Genomic DNA, 25,964 nt, shown 5'->3' on the forward strand with positions numbered 1-25,964 from the left:
TTTATGCTTGAAGTTAATACTATATATAGTTTTGGTGCTAGTCATCTTTAAAAACAAAGCATGTTGACAATTTGGATATAGAAGAAATATGGGAAACTGGCATCAAAGGAATTTGAGAACGTAGAGAATGCCTGTGATGGGAGTGGTAGAGCTTGGCCTGCCTCATTTGTAAAAATGAGAATTGAGAAGTAAGTAGCATGTGAGTATCCTTGCAGAGAAACAGTTGTAGATATTAGATAAGTAAGAATGACTGGAACTGAAAATCATTCAAATTCAGAATTAGACTCACCTTTTCAGCAATATAAATGATTAAGTACTAGAACAACTGTAGTGGTGAATCTTTGCCTTTTGAAGCTGAAAAATCAAGACTGTCTTTCTCGAAGTTGTGCTTTGACCAAAAGCCTAGATCAGAGTTCAATTTAAGAGAAGCTGGGTGATATGAAATGGCTTGTGATGTGTAGCATTCGTGTTGGATTCTAGTTTGTGAAATTCTGTTGAAGGCTCAAGAGGAGCTCCTCTGAGCTTCAAAGGATTTTGGATCAAGTGCCAAGAGCACCTCTAGAAAACACATTTTCCTTAACTAATGCACTTTCACTGCAGCAGGTAAGCTAAAATTCTACACTGACTGAGATGCTGAGGGAAGAGAAGGGGTCTATAGTAAAATGAAGTGAACTTTTAATTAACTTGTTAAAGAATATGCTATTCTTAGGTGAAATTATGATATAATTTAGGTGTGCTGAGTAACTTTCTGTATCAAGAACTCTTTGGGAAATGACATACTAGTAAGTGGTGTAGCTCTTACTCATTTATTTATATATTCATATATTTATAGCTGTACTTAGATTATTTCCTCAGAAATTAATTCTGTGCTACAGGACAAGTTCTTTGTTATTTGTAGCCTGTTACTAGGAAAGACTAGGTGAATATTTCTGGTTGCCTGCTATTCAGTGCAATGTAGCTGATTCTTTTTATATTGATTTATGTAAGGGCAGTGAGACTTTCAGGCAGTTATTTCTCAGAGGGAAACTATTTGGGAGAGAGGGGGAGGTATGCAAAAGAGAAATGTATCTGCTAGAGGTATCTCTGAACTTGGCACGCTAAATGTGTCTTCAGTTGTATAAGTAATTACACAAGTAATTTAGCGTAGTCTTTAAATGACCTCATAAAAGTATTCACACTTCAAAAGTACAAACCCTTTCCATTCTCCTGAGACCAAAAGCCAGCAGGCACAAGATTAAAACTTCACAAATTAGAGGTGAATGGGGAATTGGCAGAGCACCGCCACTCAGAGCAGTAGGCTTCGGGAGAGCTGCTAAGTGAAGCTGTTAAGTGGGGCAGGGTATGTGTGGCTGGCAGATGTTGGAGTCGTGAGGGCGAGGACCGAGGCATGCAGAGACAGAAGCTGAGACAGCTGAGAAAACATGAACAGGGTACTGTGACCCTGTTTTCTTTGAGGTTTCTGCTCACTGAAGGTATAGTGTAAGCAGGTGATTTTTATTACCTTGTTCTAACTAGGGCTCTGATACTGTACGGCTACTGCACTGTCTCCTCACACAGTATGCAAGTGTTAGGTATCATCAGCAGTGAGTGATAGTAAAAGGGTTGTTAGGACATCAAACCTGTATCTTTGGAGGATGAATCTCAGAAGTTTTTTTTCCTATGTCTGAAATTCCTATGTTCCGTGTTCTCTTTGCGGCTCATAGATCTGTTCTAAGTGAGGAGAGGCTCCTTTCCTATCTGCTCATATTCCACTTGATCTTCCCCTAATTAAGAAGCAGAGCCCGAGGGAACTCAGTCTGGCATTAACCATCATCTGTCTCTTCCTGCTTCTCCTTCCTCCTCCCTCCCTCCCTTAGTCCTGCTTCTATTTTCCATTTGGAAAAAGGAGATGCTTAACTTTCTATTTTTCTATTCTATTCTATTCTATTCTATTCTATTCTATTCTATTCTATTCTATTCTATTCTATTCTATTCTATTCCATTCCATTCCATTCCATTCCATTCTCTTCTGCTCTGCTCTGCTATTATGCCCTCATCTAGATATGTCTTTTGGGGTAATACGTAATTTTAAAAGAGAAAATTCCACAAACTTTACATGCTTTGTGTGGTAGACTGTGTATATTGGACACCACACGAGATGTTGCTGATATTTCTGTCAGGGATGTCTTACCAGTTTCAGCTTTACTAGTGGCTGTGCGTGAAAGAGACTTTAGCAGGACCTCCTTGGCGACTTTATGTGCTAACTTAGAAGAGCCTTCGTATTTTCCAGCAAAGACTCTCTTCCATGTCTAATATATGTACTATTTATTTGATGGTGTAGTATAGCAGATTTGTTTGTCAAGGTTGAATGGGGTGCAAAATGCTTTGATTTACACTTGACAGTTTGTGTCAAACAGGTGCATTAGATTAATTTACCTCAAAAGTGGAGGATCTTAAGTATTAGAGAATCACAGAATGGTTTGGGTTGGAAGGGACCTTAAAGATCATCTAATTCCAACCTCCTGCCGTGGGTAGGGACACCTCCCACTGAATCAGGTTGCTCAAAGCCCCATTCAACCTGGGTGTTTTTAAGATATTTTTAAGTAGCCATATTGTTTCCACGTTGTTTGTTGAATAATGATTTTTCAAGTGCAAACCAATTTCTGTGATTTTTTTAAAAAGATTCATTGTAGCGATAATCATGCAACAACTTCATGTATTTTATTGAAGACGGATTTCTAGTTATAAAGGAATATAATCAGTATATTTGAAAGGTAGGGTATTTTGCATGGTACATAGCAGCTTTAGAGGAATTAGAACTTTTCTCTGTTCACAGAGGTAAGTGTGAAACACGACAAAGAAAACTGTCCACAGACAACGCTGAGCCATGCATTATCAGCAGAGGAAAGTGATAATACACTGACTAGTAATGAGCCCAATATGATGGCATTCATTTTAATTTTTCATCTTTTTAAAACATACATATTAATTAAACTTACACAAGTATCAAAAGAACACACAGCAATTATCATTGATCTTAAATGTCCTTCATTTTCCACCTCCTTTCAAGTGTTCAAAGGAGCTGTATTCTGTCTCTGAAGAGAGCATTGTATTGAAAGAGTTATTACAGGAATGGAGAGTTAGCAAAAACAAAGTGTCAACAATTTAATTAGAGGGGTTTTCTTATCTTCTACATATTTAATGTTTAAACATCTGATCTTTAATTTATTACTAGAGTCAGAGTATTGTAGAGAAGGCAGTCAGGTTACCTGTGCTCATATATAGTGGTGCTGCTTAACACAATGTTGTTTGGTTTATTCTAACAAATTAATTATGTACGTGGTAAAATGATAGTTATATGCATTCTTAATTAAACTTGATATAGATAACTAATAATAAAATAGCCATCTACTCAGAAATAAATGCCTCACCATTTCTAATCTATTAAAACATTAAGAAGCAGTAAATTGTACACTAAATAATTATCTACAGATGTATTATATTCTCTTGTTAGAAATGTGTTCGGTATGATAGTTGTATTTGCAAATTAACTTGTCATTACAGTTAGCAATCAGGCAGAATTCATTTCCATTAGAAAAAACAGCTATTGCAGGAGAAGACAAGAATCAGTGAAAACTAAGTAACTTAATGAGGTTTCATCCAGTTGATTTAGAATATGACTACATTTATTAATTTCTATTGGAATCTGACTAGTTTCTATTTTTTATGTCTGGCTTGAATTGTAATGAAAGAAGCATGATAAAAGGAATAGTAGATAATTCATTCTCTTATTTTTGCGGCTGTCACTCTTTTTAAGTTAGAATTTCTTACTGCTTGCACTGTCTATTTTTAAATGTGTCGAGTACCAAATTCCAACAAGAAATATTACAAAAATAATAATAAGAAGAAGAGTGAGAATATATATGTGTTGTTTTTGATGGGTTAATACATAAATATATACTATATATTTCTGGTTATTAATGAGGAGGTTGTGTTTGCAGGAACGCTGTACCTGAAAAGCAGGAAGAGCTATTTTAAGGCCTTACACTTGGAAGAGTGCAATAAGTGCTTGTGAAGACCAAAGGCAACAGATTCTAAAGGAGTGAAGGTTATAGGAATAGCAGTGAGGTGGTATGTGGTAAAAATTGTTTATTTTTGTCCCATTCTGGGCACAGAATTGTTGACTGAGTTTCAGCAGTTGAAAAGTCCAGAGAAGCAGCATCTTCTGTGTGCTGCATCTCAGCCGTGGCATTACCAGCAGAGATTCAGAGAGACTTTTGGAAGCAGGGTGCTTTTACTTGTAGTAAAAACACTCATTTTTTTCAGTCATATTGAGTACTCCCTGATCTTTCTTTCACTCAAATCTGACATGGCTTTTGGTGAAGAATGTTGGAATATACCTTAAGAGTACCTGAAATTTTGGACAATAATGCTAGTCCATGTCCTCCTTATTGTCTTCCCTCTTTCCCTCCTCCTTCTGAGGTTCCTTGGCAGATTGACAGGTATACTCTTTGCAACTTTTTATAGCAAAACAACTTAAGGCTCCCCCTAGGTTAATTGCTTTCAAGATTTATACCACATGGCTTACAGTTTAAAGGGTAGGATTCTCTGGGAGCAATACGTTCAGAAAACTGTGGTTACTGACAAGTAGTTTAGCTTTATTGCAACAGTTAACCTCAGAATAATGCACCTTTTTCTTCTGGGAACAGTAACAAATAATTACCCAATAGCCTTTATTATTGCTAACTGAATTATAGCCTAATAATTTAGCAGTAGTTCAATTCATTATATACGCTGATGATTACCCATGCTTTAGCTTTTTTCAAAACTAAGAATAATTATTATGTTTCATCATATTTTCCAGAGTTGGTGATGAAAGTAACTGGATTTGCATAGTATTTGGAAAAAAATATATATTATCAATTTGACATTTAAAACAATTAAATATAAGCCCTGGAAATAAAGCCAAGTTCTGACACTGGAACACAGAAGGTTTCAACAGAGGGTGGTTTCTAAGACTAGCTCGATTTATGATTCAATTTTAAAATTAATGGAGTACTGACATCAAGTGTAGTACTAAGAAAATTCAGTCAATTTATAGTATGTGTTCTCTTGAGTAGACATTGTCTGTACATAAAAACATTTCAGTGATGGAGTGGTGGGAAATGAATTTGAATAAGGAACATCTAAAAGCAGGTATGGAAAACTACAATAATGCTTAAATTCCCATATCTAGTATCTTCAGTGTATCAGGGCTTTCATCTGTTAAAATTGGCTACCAAAGGCCAGTGCAGAGCAGGAACTGAATCTTCAGTGGTTGTCCCAAAAGCTCTGTTCAGTTTAGAGAAATTATTTATTTATAATAAGCATTAGGGAAGCATTCACATACTTTTTTTCTTTAGTGGACAGAGAGGATTGCAGAGGAAAGCATCACGTTTTATCACAGATATTAATAATGACTAATTCATTGAACAAGTCTAGAAGTACACAGAGAGAAGTGTGCAAAGATTTATTTCTCCTACGTGTCATAACGAAGCTTTTCATTTTCATAAGGCCTCGTAGAGCTGTGTGCTTTTAGGTGACTTAGTGTTATTCCTACTCCTCCTGAGTATTTCAGTAGAACAAAGTAAGCTTGTGGGAAAACGTTCTTACCTCATGTTAAATTGATTTAAGAAAGCATCCCACATTTGGGACAGGACTTAAATATTCTGAAGGCCTGTTGAGGCCAGTGGGTTTCCTGTACACAATTAGAAATACGGAGTTGTAATTGCGTGTGTTCAAGTGCCTACTTAAATTGGGGTTACAGTTGCCCTCATCTCGTGGTTGAGGTTACTATTTAATAATTGACACCTGTGCTGACCTCCTGGCACCGTGGTTGGACACTTTTGCATGTGCAGCTCCTGCTGAAGCTCCTAGAGCTCGTGATCACAGATTCCTGCATTGCTGGAATGAAAGCATAAATCTTCCTTCCAAAGAAGATACAGGTCCTATAAAATAACCTCTGGTGTTTTGGGTACCAGGTTGTGGTAGAGGGAGACTATTTGTAATTACTTTGTGAGTACTTTGTGACTTGATTCGTGGGGCCTTTTCAAACACCCAGAACATGTCGGGTTCTGTAGCTGCTGGAATTGAAATTTTGATATTTAGGAATCTGTAAAATCTGTTGCAAAGTTTCCACTTAGATACAAAATTTAATTACATTTCTTTCTGTGAAAATGGCTTTTCTTCCTGGAGGGAAAACGTTATTCCATCTGAGTATGGAAGGGGGGAAGTTTGTTTCGATTTAGCAACAGCTGTTGGTGCAGTGTGGTGTAATGAGAAATGATAGCAGGAACTGGATTTTCCTTTTACCAGGAGTGATATACCAAATGGACTTACTGCAAGTACATGTACATTGCATAAGCATAGAAATACTACAGTCCCTGACTATATTCCAGCAGGCTGTAATTAACTTGTTTAATCTTTACAGAGTATGGGCCGTGTTTATGGAAATATATACAAGGTGTAAGCATGTGTATTCTCATGGCTGTGCTGCTGCTCTTACTATTTATTTTTTAAAATGCTGTGATTCAATTAAGTAACAATTGGTGTAACATTTACTGGTAAAGAAAGATGAGCCAAAAGCAAGTTGTTATATTTTGTCTAATTTATTTTTACTGTTTTTAATTATAAAAATTCTGATCTGAATACTGCTTACTTTCTGGGGAAAAAAAAAATAAAGCAGCAGCTTTTGCTACTGTTGGAGCACACGTAGTCTCAAGCTTCAGTCTAAAAATGGTCTCTAACCTCTAGCTGTCTTTCCTCCTGACTGCTGTACAGTCATTAACTGATCTTCCCCTCCTGAGCTAGTGGGAAGATGGATGTGTCTGTTTTGCCAAAAGAACTATACAATAATATCACTTGCTTAATACTAGATAGGAAATCATTGGAATAGCTCTGGTACTAGAACTCAGAAATCTAACTCTTGTTATGTATCAGATCACACTGGCTCAAGAATAGGTCCTACTCAGTTGTAAAATGATCTTCTTATTAGGGATGAATCCTCTATGTATACTTACTATGGTATAGTACAGTGGTTCTTTTGGATTTTAATGACTATATGTTTACTTCCCAAATGCTGATAACATACACATAACAAAGGGCAGTAAATTTTCATTGACTTCTAAATTGGTGATGGTCTGTACGTTTCCCCAAACACTCTTTTGTTCTGAAAATATTTTTTAAATGATTTGTCAAGGTAATGCAATATAATTAATTAAATGCTTTGCCGAATTCAGCTTACTGAATTCATACTGAATGCATCATGAATACTGAAAAAGATTATAAAATAAATATAAATGTTTTATATTTGTTTTTATTAAAATTTGCATATTTTTGTCTGATGATGTGTGTTTTTTAATCAATTGACAGAACTCATTGACAAGAAGTGCACCGCTTGCCAATGATTCCCAAGCACGCAGTGGTGCCCGGTTTCATACATCCTATGACAAAAGATATATCATCAAAACTATAACAAGTGAAGATGTAGCAGAAATGCACAACATACTGAAGAAATACCATCAGGTAATAAGCTATTTATTGTCAGGGTGTGGGATCTCTTCTAATATATTACAATGCCAATCTTTTTTTTAGAGTTTTAACAGTTTTAAATGAGTAAGCTTCTTTTCTTTATTAGGAAGATTCTCTTTCTTTGCATTCCAGGCTTGAAACGACTTTATTTTGGGCTAGCTTGGAGGTCTCTGTGTACAAGTGTATGAATGCTGCAGATGACCTCTTTCTTCCTGTTCTAATCACTGAATGTGTTTCACTAACAACAGATGTCAAATAATAAATGTTGTATTGTATGAGAAATGAAAATATATAAATATAATTAATGTAAAATTCCTGCTATAATGTAAAAAAAAAAAAAAATTGCTAATATGCGTTTCTATAAATTGCTTTAAAGTGAGAAGAGGAGAAGATCCCTCAAATCAACACTGGCAGTTTTGATACTGTGCCAGTGTATGATTTTTGTGGATGGTACAGAAGGGTACAGAACAGATACAGAACTTGGGAAATAGAAGAAGCCTTAATAAAAATCAGTGCTAACTTTCTTAGTCCCAGATCTGTTTGAATAAGATCTAAAGCTGCATAAACCAGGAAAGACGCTAAAAATCATATAAACTATGATACCCAAAAGGAGGTGTGTTTTTTCCCTTCTTTCCACTTTCTTGCTCACTTCTGTGGGTTGGGATTCCAGGTAAAGACTTAAGGACAATCAGGTTTTTTGTTGTTTTGTCTTATCTTGTATTGTGGTGATGTTTAGTCATTTTCTAATAGTTTCAGCAACTATAATAGAAATCACAAACTCCATTTTGAATGCAACACTAAGTGAATATAAAGTACCCACCTTGACTATTTTTTTATACTGTTACTCGTGTAAAACCAGTTTTAAAGCCATCTTTTGAGAAAGAAGAGAGACAAAAGCATGATTTTGGCGTGCTAGGAATTGAAGGAATTGCTTGCCATCCCTGGTTTCTTCTTCCATCTGCCTCCCTCTCCACTTTTGTTGTGTTCAAGTAAGATCTGTGAGTCCTATTCAAGCCCGGAGTGGCTGTGAAGCCTTCAGTGAGATAGATGTTAATTCCTTCCTCTCTGCATGTTGTTGTTCTGTGTAAATAAAATGTAAGACCAGCATGTATTTATTTTAACAGACAAATATTGTCCCTATCATAAATCTTTGTTAAGACCATCTTTTAATTACAATTTTACTAACGAGAAATGTAAACTATTATTTAATTGTAATTTTGGGGTAATTGCCTATTAGAATGTTCAAAGTTACAGTTTTAGCTTTAATTGAAAACATTTTTTCATTTGTGAAGCAGTGTGGGAAAATTAAAAGTTCTAGTCCATTTCTTGTTTGGTATTAGTAACTAGTATTAATGATCCAGATTTTTGAAACCATTAATCCAGCTGAGAAGTCATATTGCTTTTCAAAACAGTCGCATCCTTTCAAGAGTGTGTCCATGAAGACAGTGCTAACATGAATTAACCATTATTGTAGTCTTTATTCACTCATGCTTTCCAAACATCGGGGTTTTGTAATAGGCTAGGTTACGAGTAATGATGATTTGCAAGTTATCTGTACCAGGCATCTGATTTGATTTTCTACTGGCAAACGTCCATATATGAATGGAAGCATGCGCTTATATAGTATTAGTAACATCTTACACATCATTATGTAAGTATCTTAAATAGCTTCAATCTGAAAGCTTTCAGTGTTGCCTCCAAAAGATTCATAAAGATACAACTGGTATTTCTTTTTGTCTCAGAACTTGAGAGCACTTTACAAATGCCAAGGAATTCAAGTACAGAGGCAATTTAATAATTGGACTTTTAATGAAATGAATTAATTTCAGTGTCTTCAGTAATGTGCTGTTAAAAGAACAAAATTGTTCTAATTAATTAAAGAAAATCTAAATTAAATCCCACTAACTCTGGCGAGGTGACTGATACCATGTCCTGTGTTTTGCTGCTGGTAATTACAAGCTTGGTATCATTAGGTACAGCAGCTTGTCCCCTCATTTCTCTAGACATTTTTCAGAAAAGGGAAGCATAACCTGGCATGCTTGACAAAATCCAGAGAACCCATTGTCCTGGTGAGCAGGTTTTTAAATAGTTCTCCTGACCAAGTCATCCCACACAGGTGGGCCTTAGGCTGCTTCTGTACTGGCAAACCATTCAGTGGTGTTAACGTAGGCCAGTTGCTATTCCTACTTTGGAGTTTGAACATGGCCATCCTGTTTTAGGGAAGGATTTCATTGTTTGGATGCAAGTTCTGCCATCCCAGCTAGAATTGATTCCAGAGCGCAGTCCATGGGCTGTCCACTTCTCACAGGGATGGATGGATGGATGGATGTACCTGCAGGTTCTGTCAGATGGCTTCATTGCAGCAGTGTAGGGCTCTTCACATACGGCACTGCTACGCTTGTGGAAATCCTTGTCAATAAAACAAGTTCTCTTGAGCTCCGTTTTATTTTGGCCTACTCTCTTCTGCCAGTAGAGTAAATATATACATGACAAATCTACTGACTTATGTACTTACTGCCCAGTATCTTCCTGAATTCTAATCATTGCTACAGCTGAAGAGGCTAATTGTAATTGCACCCAAAAGTATCCCATTTTTAGGGAAAAGTCTGCTCGTTAGCGTTCCTCCATTTTCAGTTCACTGATTGCCAGCAGCACTCACCACTTATGTGAAAATTTCTGACCCGGTTTGCTCCACAGCCCAAGTGTGATCATGTCTGATTAGTTTGGGACTTCCAGTGACATGGCCTCACACGAGACCCTGAGCCAGGTCACTTTCAGAGCAGAGCTGTGGCTCTTAGAGCAGACCTTGGACACTTGGTCTTCCTAGGAGAGGGGCATGCAGACATGTTGAGACCCAGTTATGTAGTGCAGGGATTCTCCTGGGAGGAATAATCTTTCTTGGGTGCATGAAGACCAGAGAGGCGATTCATGTGAATTTCATGATTCACGTGAATGTTTACCACGTTCCCAAGTTTCCCATGTCATATTAGTACCTCCAAGGGACCTGACATTAGGTCATCTGTCCATTATGAACAGTAACTTATAAACATTTTGTGTCTTGCACGCTCTACCACCTGTCCAGGAAGGCAGTAATTATTTTCCAGTTACTTCTGACACGATTATGATTGAAATGCATGCCATTTGTGACAGATCATCTCTTTCCTATCTCTTTCTCAGTCCTTTTTTTTTTTTTCTCCCACAGATTGAAACTCTGAATGAGTTTCATGTAAACCATAATATTTACTCACCTGTTTTCTTATTCCTGCTAACAGCTCCAAGTTGATGGAATTGTTCTAGGCCTTGGAAGTAACTCCCTCCTTGCTTAGAACAAAATAAGCCTTACCAAATGGTTTCCAGGACTTCTTGAATTTCTGAAAAATAAATACAATTGGGTAGCTGTCTTTAACCAAGGAGGACTAGGGAGTGGATTATGTTAAGATAAGTCAAGACGTGTGAGAGACTGTGTATGTTCTTCGTTCATCAAAATAGTCATTATCCCTGCCACTTACAAAATAGCTGTCATTCCACTTGCACCTTTTTTAATTACTGAGCTACCAATGAGGCATCTGGGAGATAGTGGGGTCAGCAGAGAAGTACAGCAGGGCAGTTTTCCCATGAACATCTCTGAAATCCACCTCCAACTAGCAGTGATTTTTTTAAATCACTGAAGGATCAGAAATAGACATGTAGACTGCCACTATCAAGTGTAGAATGCCTGGTTTTTAATGAACCAAAATTATAAAGGACACGACTGGACAACTTAGAGAAATTGGGCTATTTCCATGAAATAGAATGGCTAGTAACTTGTTAAGAGTGAAAATAAAATTTGTGAGTTTGACTGAGTTAACGGCTTTCTGCTTTCTGGGTAGAGGCTCTAGTGCAATGTTGGGTGGTGTTTTTCAAAAGTAGTCAGGTTAGATGCCTCCCAAGTTACAGTATTGCTACTACTATTATTTAAAATTTAAAATAATAATAATAAAAACCTTAACAATATTAAAAATGAAATGATTGAATTCCAAGCCTAAGGCTACGTACTAGAAATTGGTAAATAACTAAAACTGTACCAGGCTTGAAGGGTTATCGGGAGAAGTTACTATAGAAACAGCATATAAGTATATATGGCAAAACAAAATTAAAACTGTTGAATTGTAAATAATAGTTCTTACAATTTTAAATTATAGTTACTATCCAGAATTGTGAGTTGCATTCATACGTTTACCCCATCTGACATGACGCCTGGTTTTTTGTTAGTGGCAGTCAGGCCTACAGCCTCAGACAGATGGTGAACACTTCAGTCTAAACACTCACACTTACTGTCTACTCATCAGATGAGTCTGATGCTTTCAGCACTGAGTAAGAACACTACAGCTCATTATTTTTTTTCTTGCAAATCTGAAAAAAGAAAATCTGGGGGAAAAAATAAACAACTAAGCCCACCACTTCTGGCCTAAACAAATAGAGGGATTAAAGCCTTTCTCCGTGCTTGAAGTTGCAAAAGATGCTGACATTTATAGCAAGTGTAAAGTCCATGTTCAGATTTCCATCTACATTTAAAAATCAAATGGCCTAGACCACGAACCAGCCAGATTTCTAACCACAATGGTAAATATAGACATGTATTGCGTTAAGTTCTTCTGCTGTGAATTTCCTTGCTGGCCAGTTTTTAACTACGACAGTATTTTCTGATACTTAGTGTGAAATACTGCTTTTAGTCGTATTCAGTTTGGGCTGCTTAAAATATTGGTATACTATCAGTTATTAGTAGAACTCTCCTATCTGCTCTTCAGGCACTATTTCAGTTGAACATCATTTACCTCTCAAATATACTAGAACCATTGTAATATGGACAAGTGGGTCAGACTTTGCCATACTGGAAATGTCCTTGCTGTGTGGGCCTTATTTACATTTAGTGATTGAACAACTTAAAATTGTGTAAGTTAATCAAGCATGTTAATGTTAAATACCTAAATAGTTTTTGAGGGCAAAAACAAATATTCATTTGAAATGCCTTCAAAGCCAGTGATGTTTTGTTTAAAACCTTTGCTCCAGACGCCCAAAGCACGGATCAGAAAACTGGAGTTTAGCCTACAGCTCCTTTTGTCATTGTTACAGGAGAGCTCAGCAAAGTCTGCTGTGATAAGTGCATTGCCAGGATTTCAACCTGTGTATAAGAACAGGTGTACAAATACAAATTTTTCAAGGACAAATATTTTCAAGGACAATCAGTGCCAGTTGAACAAAATTCTGTAGAAAGATGTTGTTTATGAACTGTCTGAATCAAGACATGCTGTCCTTCCCAGCAAGCTAAACTTGCTTTAAAGATTAAATTGGTGTAAATCAATGTCCTCTTTGAGAATAGATGGACAGGATGGATATTTTAAAAAATAAAATGAAAACAACTTGAGTTGTTTCTCATGAAAACCAACACCTTTTGCACACCTTTTTTCATTAAAATGGACTTCAGAAGGGATGCACTATTCCTCACTGCTGACACCCAGGTGATTTAACTGTTCTTGCAAGGAAAACAAAATTGAGAAGCCATCTCAAACCAAGTGAACAAGAGGGCATTGTTAGCATACAATCTTTCGAGGATAAAACTAATCACGAGTGTGGGTATCCTTCAGGTTTTCCATAGCTGGCTGCTGACTGCATGTTCTCTTCCTTGCACAGGTAATTGCATGCAGAACTGATACTTATTGCACTGCCTGCCTGTTTCTATGGCAACCTGCAGAAGTGAATAGTAGATGCAGCACGCTGGTAAAGGAGAGAAAGTGCCCATTTACTGGAGGCAGGGAACAGGGGAGTGATCTGGAAGTGAATGAAAAGAAAGGAGAGGATGGAAGGAGCTAAAAGGGAAAGACAACAGCATAAAGGAGAAAACAAAAGCAGGAAAAATACGATCTTAACTTCTGCAGAGGTAAAAATGTGAAAGAAACAGGAAAAAAATTGAAAGGAAAAATCATAGACAATAATGCAAAAAATGGGGAAAATGTACCAAGAGTGTATGGTTCAGGGCTGCTCACAAATCAAGGAATAGTGCAAGGTTATTGAGTGGGAGGTAGGTGAAAACATGATAATCGTAAATAGATGGAGAATCATTACTGCAGGCTACAAGCAGTTTTGTCCCCAAAGTGGTGACAACCTAGGCTGGGGAATATCCCAGAAAAGCAGGTAGGAACCAGGTGTTTAGTAATTTGCACTGAGGTAACCTAACATCAAGCCAGTAGCTTGCTAAGGCAGAGCTATATTTAAGTTTGTGTCATCCCCCATCCATGTCATTACTTGCATGGGTTGTCAATGGGTAGGGTTTTCTTTTTCCTCCCTTTTTCTTCCTGAGTTACATCTGTATGTATGACAAAAAGAAGGGGAAGGGTCAGTGAAAAGGAAAAAAAAATGTGCTATTATTTAAATACAAACTTTCATGAAGGATATGTTCCATCTAACGGTGACCCTGACTCTATGTGTCCCCCATTGTAGTAAGAGGGTAAGATTTATGGGAGTTTTGCTTAAAAGCATGCTTTGGAAAAGCCATTCTACTAGCTCCTGGTGTGAATCAAGAGGCTGCACAGAACACGGTCTTCTGCCCTGTGGAAAGATAACTTTCCTATAAAGCAGCTTTGATATGAAAAAACAGGAGCAGCAGAAAAAATAGAGATAGGAATTGAAGTGTTCTTATCCAAACAGACTGCGTTTCACCTCCATCACTTGGCACACTGTTACCTATGCTAGAAGTGACCACAAAGATAAGTAATTTGTTAACATGGGCATTAGATGGAATTCAACTTGTGCAAATGGGCCAGACCACCATGGACTGGAATTGTTACTGAAAAACACCTCACTGAAAGATTGGATATTTCATAGGTAGATATCCCATCTTCCAGTGAGGTTTTTCAGCTGTGTCTGTTGAGGCCTGGATTTCACTAGCAGCTGTTCCTTGTATATTCAGTGTATTTAGTATTCTGCTCCTGATGCTCTGCAGAGCACTTTCAGAAGACACCAGCAATTGCCTCGTTTGATTGTAGCATTATCAAGACTAATGTTCCTGGTAGCGGATATGCAGCCTAGATAATCACAGGTGTTGGTCATGTTCAGGTTACGTTGCACTTGACAGTAAATTAAACTCAGGGCCGAGTCCGAATCAACATGAAATATGAGTCTCTGAATCACAGGGCTTGTATGCTAAAAACTTTATTTATTGAACACTTCCTGAAATAAAATTACTTTCTTAAATAATTTACTAGAATAAAACAAGTTTATGTATCATGAAAATCTACATCTAACGTTGTTGTAACTTCCTGTTGTGTGTTGTAATTCAGCTAATTAATTCTTTCAGTGGGTCATATATATAGTGAATGGATATGTTCCTGTGAAATTAGTAGGTTTCAAGTAAATGGCAATAATCTGAGTATTCTGAAACTTGATATAACTCTTTGGACAACTCTTCAACCTCCTTTCTGGGAGCTGATCCCACATGCACATGCATGTACACACAACATACTGCTGGAAGATATTTTCTGATTGTGGGCAAGAAGATGTGAAAGTTGAGCCGAGAAAAAAAAAAATGTCTTTCAGCATCCAAGACATTTGTAAATAGTTATATATATTGCTTGCCATTCAGTTCAATTAATGAAAGTGTCCTAGTGAATATATAGACTTGTCGTCTAAGCAGTTGATAACTCAAGCACAGTGTTCCCTTAATCAAGTTGTGGGAAATCTTGAAGATAACACATAAAGGGGTAACAGAGAATGAGCATGTTGTATGTTTCTGAATTAACGTTTCCAAATAGCTACCTGTCAGAAATAGCAATGTTGAGTTTTCACATAAGAAATGAGATGGATCTATTTCAGGAGTTAGTCCTCGCTGATGTCAAGCTCATTCCCCAGATAATTTTCAAGGAGAAGAGGAGAAATAGCAAAAACGGGAATTTTACCCTATATTTTTTAAAAAGAGCCAAAAATGGCATAGTATATATTTGCCAGTACAATTATGTGCGCTGTGTTATCTTTTAGTCTTCCTGATAGCTTACTAGCATTACCAAGGGGAAGTAAGAAGCTAAGAGTCATATTTGTCATGTAAAATGAGATAGGATAAGTTCTGTTCTTATTAAGGAAATTTGAGGCTGTATTTATACAAAGAATAATAAGGATATAAGGTCATAAAGAATTTCTTACTCATTTTCAGCTTTAAGCATGGGATTCAAGAGAGCTCAGAAAATTACATATTTAAAAACTATATGCTGCACAGCTGATAAAATGTGTCAACATGCTGATCATACTTTATTTTGTTAATGGTAATATTGTCCTCATGCTGTGCAGAAAAATGAAAATTGTCTGAATTAATAAGAAAAAATGATAGGGTGTTTATTGTAACACTCTTTAAAAAATGGATTTTGTTACTACATAGAAGGACTTGTAAATGTATTAGCTAAGTGTTATAGAATTATTTAGCAAGGCTGCTTGATAGAATTGTTTTAATGTTCTTTTTGGAAAGAATTAACAAAAAGGAGTGAAGGTCTTTTCTTTCACTGAAATTTAGCAGTCCTGTTAAGCATGTACCGGCTTATTTTCTAGGCTCACTTTTATTCCAGCTGTGAGTGGGAAACTTCAGGAAATCATTCCTAAAAAGCACCTTGGGGTGACTAAATTGCTACTTCATTTATATCAAGATGGACAAATTGAAAATCTACCAACCACAGTCACCAGTGCAAGTCCTGCTGGACTCCCACCCAAACAGATGACACGTTTTGCCTCCTCTGTGATGCAGATATGGGGGATTGATAGTTTCAAAGGTAGGAAGTTCTAGACCAACCTTGTAGATTCTGGAAGTGAGCAGCATTCCTCCCTCTTTCCTTTGTCTCCCCGTCAGGATAAGAAATGCTGTCATGGAAAGCACTGAAATAATTTTAGGGGCTTTTCTTTAACTTGCAGTGGCACAAGTCTGCACAGTCATCAGAAAGTAGGAAACAATGGTTGCAGTACCTGATCTGCTTTGGGAAGGAAGTTCTCCTAGCAGTCTGCAGTCATACAGCCAAATCCCTTTTTATCAGATGTCCTGTGCTCCATGCTAGCGACATGGGCTTTTCAGAAGACATGTTAGCAACATATTAAAATGAAACAACCACGTTAGCAAATGACTGACTCCAACTTTCAAATAGGACTTAAGCTACTCTCATTAGTTGCCTTTTCCCATGGCACATCACACAGAACAGTTTGGGAGATGGCTGTATACTGCCAACCAAATGCTTCGTTTTATGCTGTTACGCTGGGTATTTTGTACGTGTTCTGTGTTAATGGCATTGATGTTTTACAGATGGGGACTCTCAGGACCAGAAAGGTTAAAATCAGAGAGATGGGGTTGAAGAGATGATTTAAGTGTCAACACTCTGCCCTTGCAGCTGGAGGAAAGGCAACAGGGGAGGCAGGGATTAGCCTGGTACTTGACGTGCCCAGGTCCATTTCTTCGAGAGGCACAAATTCCCTGTTTCTTCTGCATCTCAGTTCCCCATCTGGAAAACTGGAATAATAGTGTTTCTTTTACAGCATGGGAAGTCAAACTTTCTAAGTAAGAGCTGTAATATTAGAAATGGATGGATTCTTTATGCAGTTGAATGCCCTGAAATTCAGTGGCACTGAGCTCTTCTTGGAAGCTATATTTGTCACAGAAATGAAAGATCTTACAGAAGGAATCATCCAGTGAACGTTGTTGTGAGAACAATCCTTCCAACCTTCTAAAGCAGTAGAAAGACATTTGCCTTTAGAATATATGCCATGTACTTATGTTTGTAGCAGCATAATCAATGCAGCCTGAATAACAGGAATTGCTGTTTTAAACAGGTTTTCCATAACCTTAGCGTAAATAGTTGTAATTTCACTTTATGATCAGATCTTTAGGAGAAATTGCTGACATTCAAAATGAGTGATGTGTCCTGGAACACGCTGTAACTGCTTTGTGAGGTTGATAACAGTCCTGTGACCAAAAAGCCTTTAATTCAACAACTCCACTTCCGCATCTGGTAAAAACAGAAGCGCTTCTCAGATGCAAAGCGATCAATCTTTGCGCACTCTTCAGTACTGAAATTGCCTTTGTGGCCACGCTGCTTACATTCAGGGGGATACATCTTTCCTTACCAAGGTTCTGATTTGCTTTCGCTGAGACTCTGTTGTGGCTTAGAGTGTTTTGCCCATTCATAGGCAGTTTGAGCTTAAAATGCTAGACTAGAGCATGTGTGGCATCTGTTTGGTATTGTAACCTCCCGTAAAGCCGCAGGGCAGACAGATAATGTCACAGCCTAAACTGTTGTAGCCTCAAGAGCTTGTGTGTCAGAGTTGTTAGCCAAAATTTTGTTCAATGCACCATCAGCAGCTTTCAAGCTTTCTTTTTCATTCACTTTGGTTCATGCCAGATAGGGTTGTTTTCAGAACTCTTAAATCTTTCTTAAAAGCTATTTTTGATTTTTGTCATTTAAAAAAGGAAAGTCTGTATTTGGTATGCTCAGATTCCAGTATAAAGTTAGTGAAATTCCTTAAAACCAGCACAGCTAAATATTACAGTCAGTTAAATTACGAAAATTACATCTTCACAGTTCCAAGAGCTCTGTTATATAATTTGTCATCAAGCAAAGTATCTTTGTTAAACAATTCAAATCGCTTATTCTGTCAATTTGTTCTGAAGTCTCTTGTGTTTTAGAGTAATGTGTTTCTAATAACCAGGTCACTTTGGCAGAAAAGAAACAGAGGTTTCACTATTCAACAAACACTTAAAATCTGGTGTGCTTTGAAAGCTGACTGTTGGTTAGTTTTCTTGCTTCCTATTAAGAAAATTATTTTTAAATTTTCTCCAAGTTCCTCTGTTTGAGAACTGGTAATAACAGAAAGAACAAAGCTGTTGATTGCTTTTCTGTTCTGCATCATCTTGACTTAACAGAGTGGATGTATGCAAGTTGGTTTTAGGATTAATATAGTATGGACATTCCTACTGTAGGAATAAGTATTCATCCTTAAATAGTTCTCATCATCAATGTAGTCTGTACTTTTTCTGCTTCCTCCAGTGGTTGTTAAATAGTACTGTGAACTAATATTTGTAAGGCAGGTGATTTAAATAAATATATATATATATATATTAAGTTGGGCTTCAGGTACAATTGACCAAACTTTCCAATGTTGGTAGCGCGTTTCTATTTCAATATGGAAACCTTAAGGGTGTGAAATGATTCTTAAATAAATTAAAAAAAAAAAAAACAGAGATCTTGCATTTCTCTGCTCGACTCTATTGACCCTGAAATGCAGCCATCACATGGGAACTGGCAGATAGCTGCTGATAATAAATGATATGCCTTGCTGGTGACAGCACTGTAAATGGTCATCATAATAAACAAATACTGAGAACAGAGAAATATACAAATTAAATAAGGGACAACAGAGTACAAAATACAGCATTGTGACGTTTGAAAAGTATTTCTGTTTCGTGATGTCAGTACCAGATATGCTATCTGCATTAGGTGCACTTTTGGACCATAGAAGTGGACAGGTCTGCCACATGGAGCCTTCTCTTTCAATAACATCGTCTGTAAAAGTTGAGAGTTACAAGTTTAACCTGTAACTTGCAGTTCAAGATTTTATTTTTTAAACACTGGCTTAAAAGCAGGATAGCCTTCTGCTGAAGTGTTTGTTTCTGGCATGATTTTTCAAAGGTTTGTCTCCAAGCAAATATGTATTCAATAAATAGATATGTTCTTTCTCGTTGATTCATCTTTAAAAATGTGTAAATATATATTTGTATAAAGTTTATCCATCCTCATTCCTGTTTTTTATTTTGCTTCTGCAGTTTATTGTGGAGTGTCATGGGAATACACTTCTTCCCCAGTTTTTGGGCATGTACCGGCTCACTGTCGATGGAGTTGAAATATATATGATTGTTACAAGAAATGTGTTCAGCCATCGTTTATCTGTTTATAGAAAATATGATCTAAAGGTGAGAAATAACTGCTGATAATATAACTGACAAAGTATCTGAAAAACTTTAACATAATTACTATATTCTGCTGATGCTTGAAGATTGCTCAAAATTATAATTAATTTAAAACTGTGTTATGTTACAACCAGCATTTGCTGGTTTATTTCTGTATCTAAGTTTAGAAAAGCTGAAAAATTATTTTATAGAAATTGTACAAATTTATCTGTACTGTGCATGTTTTAAATGGAGCAATTTAACCAAATATGTTTGTTAAATATAACTAAATGTCTAAGGGTAAAACACTTCACACAAGTAAAATAACAATTCTGCTTACTATAGGCTTTTATCAACATTATGGAAAGCCACAGCTAATTCTGCAGAAGACTTATAAAATGAATGCATAATGTCATAATGTTGTTAATAAACCAACTACTAAAAAAGTAGTTATGCTGCTAAGTACATCACTGCTATGGAAGCTTCATATTTCATTTTGTATTTTAAAAATAATTCAAGTAAAAAGAGAATGGTTCTTAGTACAGAATTTCTGTTGCTTTTCTCATAAGGTGTGTTTTAGTTTTGCTCCAAAATGTAATTTTTCTCAGTATTTAATATAAAGCCCTTAGAGTGAATGCCCAAAATACGGTCTTAGTCTTCCTGTCTCTAAGGAATTGGTTTTTTATTTCCACCATACAGTTTCCCTGAGAAATCTACTTCTTTCTAATGCATTTAATTTCTTTGTTGAACCACTAAGTGCATCTGCAAACTTATTTTAAGATATTTACTTAGCATTCTATATTAAGAGACACATAGCATTACATATTGCACCATCCTTCCTTACTGTCAGGTATTTACCTAGAAATTGGTTAGATAGTTGACTGAACCTGGTTTGCAAGAACTGATTTCCTGACTGTTGACTTTTTGGTTTTCAGTGTTCAACAGAGCTTACCAGAGAAAGATATTTTTCATTTTGTTTTTGTTCTTTTTTGAATTTACCCTCACAGACTTAAGCAGTTTTTCATTTGATATTTACCAGTTGATGCATGACATGACTAGCAGATGGGCAGAGATCAACTATTCAGTCATAACTTGGCTTCTTTTGGAGGATTTTCTCCAAAAGTGCCACTAAGAAGGAGTGAGCGATCTCATACTTAAATTGGAGATGAGTAACTTCCAAAAATTTGAGATAACTACATGTGTTTTAGAGCATCATAATGTCCAGAGGCATTAAAAAATGGGGACAAAAGCACAACAAAAAGAAATATAAATAGTATTCTTAACATTTGACAACCTCCATAATTTCTACTACCGTAAATCCTCTTTTTTTTTTTCTCCAGTTTGGTTTTCTGCTCACCTTTGTCCAGGCCCAATAGTTATGCAGGTGGAGCACAGAATACAATGTAAAAGATGTATCATCACTAAACCAAAATATCATAAACTTTCACTAGCTTTTTTGTTTTGTTTTATCAGTTAAATATATAATGAAATGAAATCGCTGCTTGCTGGTCCATACAAAATACTGAGGGTGTACTCTCATATTTATCTTTTCTCTCCATCCTTTCTGAGTTTTCTAAGTTTGTCTCTGCAAACAGAACAAACAGGGTATGAAAAGGTGTGGTTGGGAATCTTCACATTCTTTAAACTAGTGTAGCTCCACTCCAGCATTTCTTTACACAGTGCATACTTTCCAACAAGAGAGAGATGATCTACCCATCTTTCAATATCCAATGGTTATCATGTTACTGTGTTAATGAAGATATAACTATAGTTATTACTTCTTGCACTGCTATTATGACAGATAAACTCTGGGTACTTAAAGGTGTGGTCCTGCTCCAAAAAAAAAAAAAATGAGAGGAAATATATACAGCCATTTTTTGGTCACTTAAAGCTTATTCATAAAGCCCATATAACTTACTTAATTTTTTAACTATTATAACTAGTATTTTAAAATATCCAAGATGCCATTGGCAAACACTGTAAATCTTGTGAAACCACTGTTGATCTCATCTCTTCTTTTGACTTCATGTTGCACTGAGGTACATTGTTCTTGTTTGTACTTTATGATCTTTTTAAATATTTGTATGTATTTATATTGTGACATCCTTTTCAAATGTGTATTACGTATGTCCAAGTAGTTATATAGAATAGGCTATTCCACAGCTATACAGCTAAATTGGCACAAAAAGATCAGAAGTCTGACAAGCCAACTGAACTTCCAAGGTTGTCTCAAAATTAGGATGAGAGGTGAGGAAGAAAACCCAACAGTCAGGGGGAAAACAGATGTAGAGCATTTGAGGATTTAATCCATCTTTCTTCTCTCATGATACATCTTCTTCAAGTGATGGCAGAAGTTCAGTGCTATGGACATTCTACCTCCTGTATCACCTTTCTTTAAAACAGCTCTCAAGTTCAGAAGATGCAGTTCATCCACTTTTTGACCTGTTATCGTAACGATTTCAAATTAGTTTCTGACATATGCACATTTTTAGATCCATTTTTTCTGTTTCAGGGCTCTACTGTGGCTCGAGAAGCCAGTGACAAAGAAAAGGTATGGTGCATTTCTGTTTACTATTCAGTTATCTAAACTGCTAGCTAGTGTCAGGACAAGCATAATCAGTGCTGTTCTGCCTCTTTTCTTTGTTTTCTGTCATATTCTCCCCTCTTGAGTTCTACCTTATTCCCTCCTTTATCTTTCCCATATTTACTGCAGACCTTTGACTATTGGTTTGCAATGGTGTTGAAATTTCAGAGGTAAGTGAGCCACTCCTCTACCTCCTCCTTTTCCTTTTTTCTCTTCTCTTCTTAGTTTCTTCAGGGCCTGCCCTGTGGTAGGAAAACATCAAGAACTTCATTCTCTTTCTTCTTGCTTCTTCATCTTCTTTTTCTTGCTCTTTAGTACAGAGATTTATGGACACTCCATGTCAGTTAATGGAAAGGTGTGACATGGCACCACTTCTAATGTGAATGCAAAGTAGAACCAAACCTTGAATTGTGAGAACCATTTGGTATATAAAGGTCGTATAAACAAGCTAACAACTGACAGAGTTAGATGTATATGTAGCTATAATGAGAGCAATTCTCCCTCAAATTCTGTAGCTGGAACTTTGCTCTAAAAGGAAGTTGGTCACTTTGTTTGTCTCCATCTCCAACTTCAGTTCATTTGGAAAATTGAACGTTCTCAAAATAAACATTTATCTGAGGTACCAGTGAAATACGCCAATGGCACTTAAGGAGAGGTTTGTCTAAAGATTCTGCAAATAATTGAAGGTGGGATATAGTCTCTGATCTGTAAGACTTCTTAGATTTCCAAATTTTGAGTGAAGTCTAGGAACCCATACCACTAGTTTTCTTAAGTTTTCCATATTCCTTCTGAATTATGCTGTTGCATAAGATCATTCAGCAATTTGCTTAAAAGACTTCATTTTGTTTTGTCCCAAAATTCCATTCTGATCACTTGTTTTTATCCTAAGCATTAGTCATACCATACCAGCCTCTTTAACTCTTCTGTGAATGACACAACTACAGTAAGGGGTAAGGGGCATGCAATAGCTGTCAGTGCTGCAGTTCTAGCTGCAAGAAAAACTCTGCGTGCTAAGTTTTTCCACTTCCTCCTAAGGTATGACTCAACACTTAAACTCTTCTTCCAGCATTATGCAACTAACATGTGCCAAATGCCAATTGCAGTTTCAGTAATCTGCTTTAGCTCTCTTTTGCTGTACTAGGCCCTCAAGATCATGTCTTGAATGGTCTTCATTCTTTTCTTGTGGTCTATTTTTGTTCTTGTTTAATAGCGCAACCCTAGTGTTTTTGAAGCAAAGAAATTAACCCTTCAGTGTCTTGCAAGTGATAACCTACTGTCACTGAAAAGCTCTGCTGGTAGTACTAAAATAATTTGGTATAAATGAGGAGGGCAAATTATTTGGATGGGACTACATTAGATTATAATTAATACTTGGAATAATAATGTAAAAATTAACAATATTATGCATTTTCACTCAATCATAAATAAATAATAATACACAGATATTATATGGTAATACTAAGTGATATATTATCACTTAGTAAACTGAGTGAGAACCTGAAAGAAACACTGCCTTAATTCTGTTTCCATGCAAGTCTATGGCAAAATTACTACTGGAGTTCATGATAGCAAAGTTGAAACTAATCTGTATAGTTTTGTATAACAATACAGAAAAAATATTCTCTATACGTAGTATGAAATTCTGACTTTAGTGAGACCAATGACAAAATTCCTATGAACTTCAATATGTCTAGAGCCTCCCCTTCCATTTCATATATTTATATGAAAGATATACAAAAAATTGCTCCCCAAAATTCTCCAGATAGTTTAAGTTTCAGACATCATTTTCTTTTCAAAGGAATTTGATTTCTTGGAGGCAGAAATATCTTAAGCCTATTAAAGCTGTAAGCAAACAGTCTCAGGCTGCTAGAACAGATTTTTATTACTCATAATTCCCCTCAAATGTCAATAAAGCGCAGCAAGGAGGCGACAAGCTACCGATCAGAACAAACATTTCAGAGCAAGAGAATGAATTGGGCAGACTGCTAACTTCATAGAGGGAACAAAATTTTACAAACACTTTAAGAAAGAATCTTGCAGATTATTCCAAGCAAAGGAAAAAATAATATTTTGCTTATTACATGTTTTCTGTGTAAATTTTCAAATCTGTCTTTTCATCTAGAAAGGGTGAGAAGAATGCACTATCAAGTGTCTTCATTGTAGATATTTGGAACAGTCATTATCGTTGTGATCTGAATCTCTCCTGCAATAGGCACTAGTTTACTCGCATAAACTACTTCAAGTATTTCTAAAGAGCAGTTTTTGAGATTAAGTGAAAAAGTTTTTGTTTAGTGATGTGAACAGACAAAGAAAGCTTGGTTTTTGAAGCTATATAAGCAGTGCTAAGACCTGCTATCAGGAGATGTGTTTTGTGTGTCACTACATTGAAGACTTTGAGGATTGTGTTGAAATCTCCTAAGATGGAAGAAACTGCTCTTCAATTGCTCTTCTAGAAAACAAAATCTCAAATAACTATCTGGTGTAGCAGCTTATTAGCAAACTTTTAGCCAGAGGCAAATTAAATCATCAATTTATTAATATTGCCCTGAAATTACGTAATTAATAATAGAAATCCAATTAATGGCAGCATTAATCAATTACATATTATAAAGATAGACATTGCTCTTCACATCTGAATAACAAAAAAGTAATAAAAGATGGGAAGCTTTTGGTGCTCAAATATAGGGCTAAAAATGTCTGCCAATGCTGTAGTTTTTAATGGGCTCTTAAGTAATTTGAAATACCAGTATTCAAGTCATCAAATGGTTTTCAGAATATTGAGCATAGTATTTTGGCTTCCTTTACAGTTGTGAAACCCAGAACACAGAAAAGCAGATCTTTCAGTCATTTGCTAACAAAGATTTCAAATTTAAAATAAATTACTTTGAAAAGGCTATCATTTTGATGTTCTTGAATCGTTTTCCTATCAAGCTACTCTTTGTTATTTAGTTAACAAATAAGAGGCAGTCAATTATGCAGAAAAAATTAATGGACCATAAAATAAGAAATCAGAAAAAAAAAAAAAAAGTATTTTTCTATTTTAGTTTTGTAGTGTAAAATAGGTATTACAATTCAAACATCTTAATCAGTGTTTAGGAAGAAAAGCTGACTGGAATGACTCTGAGAATGTTACTTTCTGTCCTGTTCTCAGTTTATCTTCTTTTTGACTGTTTTCAACTGTTTAATATCCCAACATACTGATGATAAACTCCGAAACTGTCATTTCAATATTTTATGATAATCAGTGTGGAGACAAGCTCCATCCCCAAGATTTCACCTTAACACACAATTCCTCTCATTTGCATTATAAGTGATATTTTTAATAATAAAGGCATCACTTTCTTGGCAACAAGTATCATAACATGCACTTACAGATGTCTTGAATTTTAAAAGAACAGTATGCTTCAACAGTTGTCAAGTTCTGACAGCTGCTCCTTTATTTTTTTAGTCTTTAGTTGTCTCTCTCTCTTTTTTTTTTTTTTTTTTTTTTTTTTTTTTTTTTTTTTGAGTAGTGGGCATTTTCTATTCATTCCTTGGACAATTTTGCCCTCTTAAGTGAAACAAGGATAATGCAGAACTCCCCTGGTGGTCTGTCCATAATTATGCTGTACTTTCAGTATGACATCAAATTAGCAGTTACAGCTGAGTATACTTGTACTTACAAAGAACTTTAGGATGTAGCTAGTGAGTGAGCAACTCAGAAGGAAATTCGAATAAGAAAAATAAAACCTAACTGATGTGAAGCCTACCCTATTTCATCTTTCTTGGTGAATGTCATAGACTGATAACTGTATGTCTTTAAATTCATGTAAAATTGGTTGCATTGCCAACTCTGTGGTATGTTTTTTCATAACACATAAATGCATAAAAATGACAGAAAATATA

At 36.1% G+C, this 25,964-nt stretch overlaps 1 protein-coding gene across 2 annotated transcripts in view; it reads left to right on the plus strand.

Moving 5' to 3' along the window:
- PIP4K2A (phosphatidylinositol-5-phosphate 4-kinase type 2 alpha) overlaps positions 1-25,964 on the plus strand; it is a 108,288-nt gene that overhangs the window by 68,040 nt on the left and 14,284 nt on the right. Inside the window, exons 4-6 of one of the 2 annotated variants that reach the window (XM_032181477.1) lie at positions 7,390-7,542; positions 19,373-19,519; positions 22,008-22,046. In XM_032181477.1, the coding sequence (XP_032037368.1) occupies positions 7,390-7,542; positions 19,373-19,519; positions 22,008-22,046 (339 nt within the window). The remainder of the gene's footprint in view (positions 1-7,389; positions 7,543-19,372; positions 19,520-22,007; positions 22,047-25,964) is intronic. The other variant, XM_032181478.1, reaches the window with a different exon arrangement.

This window comes from Aythya fuligula, chromosome 2 (assembly GCF_009819795.1).
Source record: "Aythya fuligula isolate bAytFul2 chromosome 2, bAytFul2.pri, whole genome shotgun sequence".
Taxonomy (NCBI): Eukaryota; Metazoa; Chordata; class Aves; order Anseriformes; family Anatidae; genus Aythya; species Aythya fuligula.